At 46.1% G+C, this 9799-nt stretch overlaps 1 protein-coding gene across 30 annotated transcripts in view; it reads right to left on the bottom strand.

Moving 5' to 3' along the window:
- Window positions 1–1039: 1039 nt before the first annotated feature.
- SOX6 (SRY-box transcription factor 6) overlaps window positions 1040–9799 on the bottom strand; it is a 665852-nt gene continuing 657092 nt past the window's right edge. For all 30 annotated transcript variants that reach the window (XM_077866355.1, XM_077866354.1, XM_077866356.1 and 27 more), the window contains one exon: window positions 1040–7852. In XM_077866355.1, the coding sequence (XP_077722481.1) occupies window positions 7549–7852 (304 nt within the window). In that variant the 3' untranslated portion in view covers window positions 1040–7548. The remainder of the gene's footprint in view (window positions 7853–9799) is intronic.

Raw genomic sequence — 9799 nt, 5'->3', positions numbered from 1 at the left:
GGCGGCGAGGCGGAGAGGGCAGCCGGCGCAGGCCTGTGCCCTAGGAGGAAGCCGGAGTGGGAGGGAGGGAGGCCGCGGCCGGGGCGGGCGGGGTGCAGGGAGGCCGGGCCTCGGGGCTCCTCCAGGGTGCTCCCCGAGCGGACAGCCCGGTCGGAGCCTCCGGGCCCGCCTGCCACCTGCCGAGCAGCTCCCCGGGGCCCCGAGCCAGGGGTCCCTACCCTGTGTGACAGAGGAGAGCACTCAGGCCTTACTTGGGGGGGGCGGGAGCTGGCCGGCAGCAGAGCCAGCTTGCTGTGGCCCCAGAGCAGTGCCCTAAGTTCACCTGGGCTTTCAGGAACCCACGCGGGCCGGAGGGAGGGTCCCGGCAAGGTGGGTGTGCGGGACTTACAATCTGGTGAAGAGTTCTGCGCATCCTTGCCTTGCTCTGGTGGCTCAGTTGTCCCAGGGAATGCCACAAGAGACGTCGCTGGGCCCGCTCTCTGGCCCCGTGCTGGCCTCTGCGGGCTGGGCCAGGCTCCCCTCGGGGCCACCTCCAGCTCCCAGCTCCCGAAGCCCTCCCCGCGCTGCTCCTGTCTGGGCATCAGGCGGGGAAGCCCCCGGGAAATGGGCCAACCTCGGCCACCACACCGAGAGGTTCCAGAAGGGCTGCCTTTTCCACGGTGGCTGCTGGGCTCCTAGGAGGTGGTGTCAGGTGAGAGGCTGGCCCTGGAGACTTGCTCCTACCCCGGGATGCTCACAGCTTCCATAAACTGTGTCGCTGTCACACACAAGTCAGGCAAATGGGGAGTGACATTCTCATCTTCTCTTGATGAAAATCCACCTTGGATCCTGTTCCCACCCGTAGATCCGCAAGCATTTCCTGCCCCGCAGGTGCGCTGCACAAGGACCAAAGCAGGCCAATCGTTCCAGGCTGAGGCGTTTGCGGGCTCTGTGAGGCCTGCCTCCCCGCAGGGCCGAAGCCGGGGCAGGGCCCGAGAGCCGGGCCGTGGTGGGAGGGAGCCTGGTGTTTGCAGGGCACAGACAAGGCCGCACACAGAGGTCATAAAACAAAATTTATCTTTAATTTGTAAGTGTCAACAGCAGTACAAAAGATGGAGTGATGACGACTAGATTAAGGGTAGAGAGGACAGTCTTGAGGTAAATGAGCATAAATAGGCAGTTCTTATAGACACTCCCCTGAGGGGCCGAGGCCCCTTCATGGCATATACATTATCACCCAAAGATGGCATGTTTAACATATCAGGAAAGCACCTTGTGCAAAAAGAAAAAAAAAAAGTAGCTAAGGTGCCAACATACACCAGGATAGATAAAGACAGTGTGTCTTTCAATTTTGTCTTTTCCCTTAATTATGAGGCAGAGGACGGGAAGACTTTGAAAAGTGTCACTGAAAGGTTATTCAATGTCGAGTTTATCTCACGTCAATACTGCACAACGAAATCCAAGAAACGTGTGTATGCAACAAAGCTAAGAACAATGATTCATTCCTTTGAATTTGAAGAGATTCTTTTTTTTTCTTTTCCCATTTCTTTAATCCTTAGCAAACTTTTTTTTTCCATTATCAAGAGGAGAGTGTGAGAGAGATGTGATGGCAACCCTTAAGGTCATTTAAAAACTTTACACTGGACTGTACAAGATTTTTTTTTTGATAAATTATTTACATTTTCAGACTTTCAAACATATTCAAAGCAGCAATAGACACTAGTTTTTATGGTTTTTGTTTTTTTTTTTTCTAATTGCCCAAATAGTTACCAGCCATGGGCCAAGTAGGTACCTGCGTTATACATAGAATTTCTACAAAGAAAATCTGCAGTTAAATTTGCTGGAGGGTGTAGTAAATGCCCTTAGCATCCTACGGGCCACACCCGCAGGGTTGCTAGAGGAACCAAAGCACAGTACCTTGACAACAGCCCTACACGAACTTTACACTTTGAAACAGCAGCCAGCATGTCAGTCCAGCATGTCAGTGAATTGTGCTGATTAAATTAACATAGAATACAATCTCACAATATACATCACAAACAAATTACAAGGTCGGGAAATAAAAGAGTTACAGTAAGATAAGTTATGTAGTAACAGCTTATAAGCTTGTCTAAGGTAATAAAAATTTTACATGGCAAATACAATAATGAATGAACATAAATGCTAAGCATTCTAATTGGCTACAAGCTGGAGAAGGGTACAATAAAGACTGCACTTCCAAAAAAGCAAAGACACGTATGACAAAGGAAGACAAACGGAGAATGCACATGAGCAGATCTGCAATGTGCAGCATACAAAACAGTTAAATATTTGCACATTCCCCATACTCCAAGAGCACCAGCACTGAGGCCTCACCTTATGCTTGTGGTTTTTCAGGAATAAGAAACTACTGAGCAAGATAGCAAGATATGTCACCGAGTTGCCGTCAAGCGTTCATATAGCCACGGACACCAGCCGGAAGAGTATCTGCCCTAAGCATTACCCTTCTGCTCCCCGGCCCCCCTCCCCGCTCCCCGCCTCCTCTAGCCCTGCCCCAAAGGTACCAGCGTTCCCAATACTTGTTCATGAGCTTTTGGAAAGCAATCTGTCCCCCAGAAGGAAAGATGGCAGGGGGTGGAAAGGAAATGTGTTTGCATATCAATATTTTCAATGATATTAGCAGAGGGTTCCGCTCAACAGTATATGGCATCAGAAACAGGACATAATCGGCAGGAATAACAGATAGAAGTTGTTTATTAAGGAAGAAAACATGTCAGGGGGCAGATGACTTAAGGAAATGATGCAAGTGCTTCTGTAAAAGGACAAATGAGGTCATACAATATTATTATGCTTTGAGAAGTGAGCTTGAAGTGCCAACTCAGTCCTTAGACAAACGTGCACAGAATCAGGCAAGGCTACAGCAACCATTCTTGTCATTTTCTCATTATGAAGGAAGACCCAGTAATAATTTCAATACATTCCTCTAGCTGCATTCTTTGTAGTTGTTGGCACTCGGTACAGGACTTCTCATACGGCTTAAAACTACTAAGTGATTCTTTTTCCTTTCTCTAATGAGTAGTTAGAGGTCAGCTCTTTGCAAAATGAGTAGATTGAGAGAAGCAGCCTCTGCTCGCGGTGTTCCACTGACCGGGCTGCCTTCCTCCTGGGGGTAGCTGGGCTTCCTCGGAACAATCCCCGCTTTCAGCTAAGTGCCTGAGCTCCTGGCTCGGGAGGGTGTGCTCCGAAGCAGCAGCCCGGCTTCATGAGGGAAAGAAAGAAGCCTTTAATTTCAGCCCTAGAGTGATCACACCCTTTTCAAACACCCCAGGCTCTGGTGGGGCTAATGTGCAGGGGAGGCCAGAGTTTGACAAGCTCAACAGCACTGTGAGCCCACACCTGAATTTAGAACTTGGCCTGGGAGACTGGCCCGGGACCCTGGCATATCGAATCAGGCCCAACGACAAGGCTGGGGAGTATCAAATACCAAATGAAGCAAACTGATGTGCTCCTAAAAGATCGAGCTGAATACATGTGAAAATGACAAATGTTCCCACCTTCCTGGAAAAGGTTCTGCTTCGCCTCTGCCAAGGAGATGGAGAGACTGCCTGCCTGGCTGCTCCTGTCCACGGATTGACCTTTTCTTTCTCCTGTTCTCTGCCTTCCTTCCTTCCTTTCTTTCTCTGCCCTCCTTCCTGCCTGCCTTCCTTCTTTTTTGTCTTTCTTTCCTTCCTTCCTTCCTTCCTATCCCATGTGGTCCATTTTTTTTAGGAGAGGATCCTGTGCCAGTGTCCCTATTCTAAGTGACAAGGAAAAACCCTGGTCCTGTAAGTTCTTTAACGCCATGGAGATCATTTTTCTTTGATTTGAAGATACTGTGAAATAGGAAGCACTGAAAACAGTTGATGAGCATTCTTTAATCTAATTGGCATGGTAGGACTTTTATTAACGGTCAATCTCAGAGGCAGATTTTTGCCTGTAGAATGGCATTCACGCTTGTTGCTATGAAATGGTCACAGAACTACCTTATAAGATTTATGTGGATTAACAAAAGCAAATTGACTCTCCCCCAGCTGTACTGGAAATTTAGTATGTTCAATTCATTGACTTTCTATAAGAAAAAAAAAAATCAGTAAAAGTCTGAGTCTGTGGACAGTGGATTCCAAACTGCATGGGAACCCGACTGAAGGGTTTTACTGCCCCAGCGACAGGTGGAAGGAACGCTGCTCTCTCACTGTGGCTGCTAATTCACTATCCCCATGAGGTACAGTGACTTGTCAACTTCTAGTCTGGACCAACATATATGGATAGAGAACGAAAAGGAAATACATAACTTATATCTCGCTAAGTATTCATGAACCAAAAATAAATTCTATTTCTATGTTATATTTACATAATTAGAAAAATCTAAAATGAGATGGTAAAGTCATAAAAACTTTGTTTAAGCCCCACTGAAAATAAAAAGAAGTGATCCCTATGATTGTCATTCTTAATTTCCAAGGATATTTAGAGCCAAACTTGGCTAAATAAATAGAATAAACTTCTAATAGGCAGAATTTAGATTCAAATACAGCATCACTGTTTGACCCAATGAAAGAGACGTTTACAATCAGATCATTCCTGAATAGCCTTTCACTTTTAAGAACATGGCTAGAAGTAACTGCACCCCAGTACTGAGGCAGAGCTGGAGCTAAAACAAAGTGTTCATACACACATGTATTTTGCATAAATAAATGAAATAACAAGACATAAAAATGACTCAAATCCGGCAACTGTGAGGCAAGCCCACACGAGTCGAAACAGATGACTTTTGTTCATGTCGTTTTCGTACAACAGTTTCACATTAGTCAGAAGTGATAAAAAATACCATTTATATCCAGTGCTTATAACACTTACGAAACAACATCTGTGAGTGTGTGTGTTTTTTGTTGTTTTTTTTCTTTCTTTTTTTTTTTTTTTTAAACTACAAGCAAAATCAAGTTTCAGTCCTAAAGAACAGTCCTTTGTTCTCCACCAGCCCAGAATATTATTTTGGCATGGTCATAAAAACAAACAAAATTAACCTACTATTCTAAATGTTTGCCTTTGTGCAAAATTAATTACATACAATACAATGCTAGCCATACAGCACTCTACCTATGCGGCAAAATAAAAAAAAAAAAAAAAAAAGAGGAGAGAGGAGGAGGAGGAGAGAGCAAAAGCACAAGTCAAAGAGAAAGAGAAAAAAACAGGAGTATGAAGTGAGGAGGAGAGGTATATAATCAAAAGAAATCAGTAAGACAATAATAAATATTCATTTTTTGAGAAAATGACCTCCTCCTCATTTGAAATAAATGTACAAAAACAAAGTTCCAATCCCCGACCAATACTAAGAAGAAAACATTCCTATCAGTACCTTAATCAGCTTATGGAGAGCACTCCCAGCTAATGACACAGCCAGTAACGTCTTGGCTAGACCTATTTATTGCTAGTAGGTATGGCCTTGAGCACTCCTTAAATAAATATGAAGGTACACTATTTTCTTCCAAGTGACAAAATGGCTCAAGAAATCTGATGGGGCCGTTCCTATGTCCTGGTGATCAGATTCTGGGTTGTCCCATGAGGTGAACTGTCCCATTAACTGACATTTTCGCACCGAACCACTCCGGGTGAGGCTCCCTCCCCCACCATAGGCAGTCAGTCCTGGTTTCGGGAAGGTCAAAATGGCATGGTTGAGCTCCCTGTAGATAGGAGAGGGGGAATGAAGCCTCACTGCCTCCCAGCCCATCAGCAAATCTCCAGAGAAACCCTTGTGTGACCAGTGCCTTTAACAGGGAGGCATGCCCCCGCCCACGTGGCCGCCGATGGAGGGAGTGAGCCAGAGGAGCTCATCTGCTGCCCCAGGAGTCGTCCGTTCCCCAGAGTTAACAGTAGGAACATCCCCTATAGGGAATGTAGTTCCCCTCCTTCTCCTTCCCTATGGTTTTCTTTCATTCTCTGGATGTATCATGACTCTTTGCCTCTATCTTTGCCTTGAGGCTGTCCTGTGGCTTCTTGCATCTTGGGGAGTTTGCAAAAACACTCCCTAGATGTGCCAGATGCTACAAGGCAACTCAGGGTGGAGGTGCCAGCCCATGATGGCATCACCGTAGCCTCCTCCGTGGGCCACAACCTTGGGCTTTAGGCTTGGCTGCAGGACCCTCCTGCCTGGCAGTCACCACTGCTGACCCTTGCTGCCGGATGGCATTTAGGGGAAATGCCACTGATGCAGATCCTACCACTGTTGCTAAACTGAATTAGAGGGAAAGTCTGGCAAAAGGTTTGAGGTCACAGAGAACCTCAGGGGCGTACCTGTCGAAGTGTAAGACTCTACACCTGTATCCGAATATACAGCCCTGCAGCCAGATACACACTTATGTTTAAAAACAATATAAGCATTTGATAGAATCTCGTTTCAGAAATGCTTCCAGATGCTCTGGGGACATAAAATCACTATGTACATCTTTTGTATGTAGCAGGAGAAGGAGGTGAAAAGGGGCTGAAAAGGTCTTCAGGGAAGGAGGGTGAAAAACAAGAATTATTAAATTAATGCCACCAACATTTTTTTTCAAATAAATAGTAAGTGGACCCTTGACATTCTGGAATGAATAAATTATTTAAGAGAAAATGTGTTAAGACTGAATGTCAGGGTTAAAAGGCAAAGGGATAATGGATGTAGTGAGAGGTGGTCTCAGGCAGAGAAGACCACCACGTGGGTATCTGGTGTGGTGATTGCTCTGGTGCGCGCACGTCGTAACGCGTCACACGCTGATGGCACGTCAAGAGGCAAACACGATTGGGTACATGCACTGTGGCAACCTTGTTCATTCCTTACAATATCTTGTCTCCAGATTCCTGAGTACTTTACCATTTTCTGGAAAAAAAAAATGTGTGGTTTGCTATTTTATTTTAAGATGCCAAAGATTGTCTAAGACTTCGCAGTGTCTCCTTTAAGACTTTTCAAAATATTAAGATTCAAAAGTTACGAAAAAAGTTTGGCACATTCAAAGTTTAACTCTACACATGGAAAAATGGAATTCCGAGGCCTTTTGAATATGCTCTACATGCAGCTGCACACGCTGTGGACTTGTCCTGTTTCACAATATGAAATCCTCAGTTGTTCTCTAAAATAATTCAGAATAAAAACACATTCACAACCTGTAGGCCGGCACAGCATACCTGAGTGAGAATGTTTAACCCCATCTAAAACAGTAACTTAAACCTTTATCAACATCCAAAAGAAAAAAAAAATAGTAAGACAAAAATATAAGACTTGTAAGACAGCTATGGGTTGAGATAAGTTTTCAAGTCCTGGTGTCTCATATTTAATATGTCTTCACCTAAGTTTAAAAAAAAAAACACAACAACAACAACAATAACAATAACGACAAAAACTCAAGTTCATGAAAAATCCGGGAAAACTTAATCTGTCTCACACTTTACGAAACAATGAAGACCATTCTGCTGATGTAACTGGAGAGCCACAAATGCATGCGGGCTCTTTAAGAACTTTTTTGTGGGGGGGAGAGGGGAGGTGAAATGTCCAAGTACTTTGATTCGGCAAACACACACTCCTCAGTTGGCACTGACAGCTTCGGGGGCCTCGTTTTCGCTGCTATAGTCTGATTTGGGATCGTCGTCATAGTCGTCGTACATCTCCATTTCATCCTCTCCGTTGATCATCTCGTTGGCCGCGAGGCTCCCGCCGTCCGTCTTCAGGCCGTAGGCGCCCTGGATGCCCGGGAGGCTGGGCTCGGGGCTGGCCGAGGTGCTGGAGCAGTCAGAGGCCATCTGCGGGGACGGCGTGGTAGTTGCCATAGTGATAGCACCGGGATACACAACACCTGTTCCTGTGGTGATTGGAATCTGAGGCTGCTGCCTGTAGGGGTTCAAGAGATAGAATAAAACAGGGGGAAATACCCATCGATTCCTTCTTGGCGGCACTGGAACTCACCCCCCTACCCTGCGTTGCAAGAGGGGGCCTCTGTCTGCCATTCTAAGCCAGTGACAAAAGGTGGCAGAGGAGTCGTGCGGGGAGCTCCCTGATGCTATCCTTGGGCGTTAGGCAATACGGCGGGGCCGTGTATTGATGGCTTTGAGACAAATGCTGTAGTCAATTCCAGAAGTTACACGCGACAACATTTTTTAAGATCTCCCAGGATGATAAAAAAAAAAAAAAAAAAAAGACTGGTAGCGTGAGGCCTATTTTACTGCCACTGCTAAGCAGGCTTGTGTCTTCACCCTGGCTTGAGAACTGTTGCAAAGGGAAGATGGAGATGAGAAAGGATCAAGTGTGTCCCAGAGAGTCAGGCTCAGCCAAGCGCACATCTGGCTCCCATGCAAACGTCTACCCGTTTGTGCGGCTGAACTTGTGGGGACGCTCCCTGAAGGAGCTTCTCTGGTCATCGTCACGGGAGGATCATCCTGGACGTCGTGACGCCCGAGGCCCTGGGCTGCAGCTGGGTTGGAGGAGTCAGGAGAGAGGAGCAGCGAGGGCCCTGCCACTTGTCCGAATAGCACGCAGGGCCTCAGCCCAGCTCCTAGCCAGTGCCCGGGCTGCGTCACAGAGATCATTCTGTCACCATGGCCCTCTAGTTCAAATACGCCTCCCGGGCCCTCCGTGAAGGTCCAAGGTCCGCTGCCCCCTCTCGGGGAGACACCGCCCTCGGCCCCTCCATTCATTCCCCTTGAGGCCTTATAACCGGTTGAAAGAGTCCGACCTGGGGCGCCTGGCTCACAGCCTACGGCTAAAGCGGTGTTCTCACGGTTGCGGTGCTTACCAAGTGCTCCTCAACCTTAACGGACCGTAATTACAATTTATTTTCATTTCAGAATATCACCGCAACTATCCTTTCTGAGCTTCGGTTTGCAAACCTTCACAAGAGCTGGGGGTCAGGGAAGTCTGGGAAGGTCCTTTCCCCTTTGGAGACTCATGACTTCTGGTCAGTCTGTCCCTTGAATAGTTCTTATTGACTCTCTACGATATTGTTAAAACTCTCCATCTACTTCAGTCTAGCAGAAAAATACCCCGCATCGATGAAGAAGTAGCTTAGTGACCAGCTATCCTTTGACATTTCCAGGATAATTTTCTCAAAAAGCCCTGCATGCCTTCCAGCCTGAGAGAGGGAAAAAATGATAGCAATGACCTGGAATCGCTGTGTGAGACACCTGACAGTGCTACCCTCGACGATCTCCTCCCGCCCCCACAAGGCCTCACAATGATTCCTTCACCTCTGACCAAACATAATATAGCAAATATTTTCATACATATTACCTCATTTAATTAACATGGCAAGCCCAGGAGGTATTGTGGCGCCCAGTTTTCGGATGAAGAAAGTATAAGGCCTTGCTTAAAGCCCGGCACTCAACAACCAGCAGAGCCACCCTGGGAACCCAGGTCGCATGACATGAAATCCTATCACTCTTTCCACTACGGATATTCAATATACAAATACACTGTGCTTACTACGGCTCATAAAAATTCCTGATTTCTAGAGATCCTGTCGGTACCCGGTTGACACTAAGCGCCTGATATTGATCCATTTTCTATGATGTTCATGGTGATGTTTTTTTATTGCAAGAAGATCATAGAGGAGTCTATATCTCTGCATAGAAACAATTCAGAAAACACTAGTTTCCCTTTCATAGAACCAAATTCTACAAATAGTATACTTCTGCTTTCTAACTTTTGGGCAAATTAATACAAAGTAAATTTCATGCAAGCCTGCCCAAGGCAGCGAATGCCTCATTAAATTTTTTACTGAACTTGGATAATTACAATAAAAATATTTTTGCCTTAATCACATAATGAGTGTAGAGTAGGGAT

The sequence above is a fragment of the Canis aureus genome, chromosome 23 (genome assembly GCF_053574225.1).
Source record: "Canis aureus isolate CA01 chromosome 23, VMU_Caureus_v.1.0, whole genome shotgun sequence".
NCBI lineage: Eukaryota > Metazoa > Chordata > Mammalia > Carnivora > Canidae > Canis > Canis aureus.
This window is presented reverse-complemented; position numbering and strand designations above follow the sequence as displayed.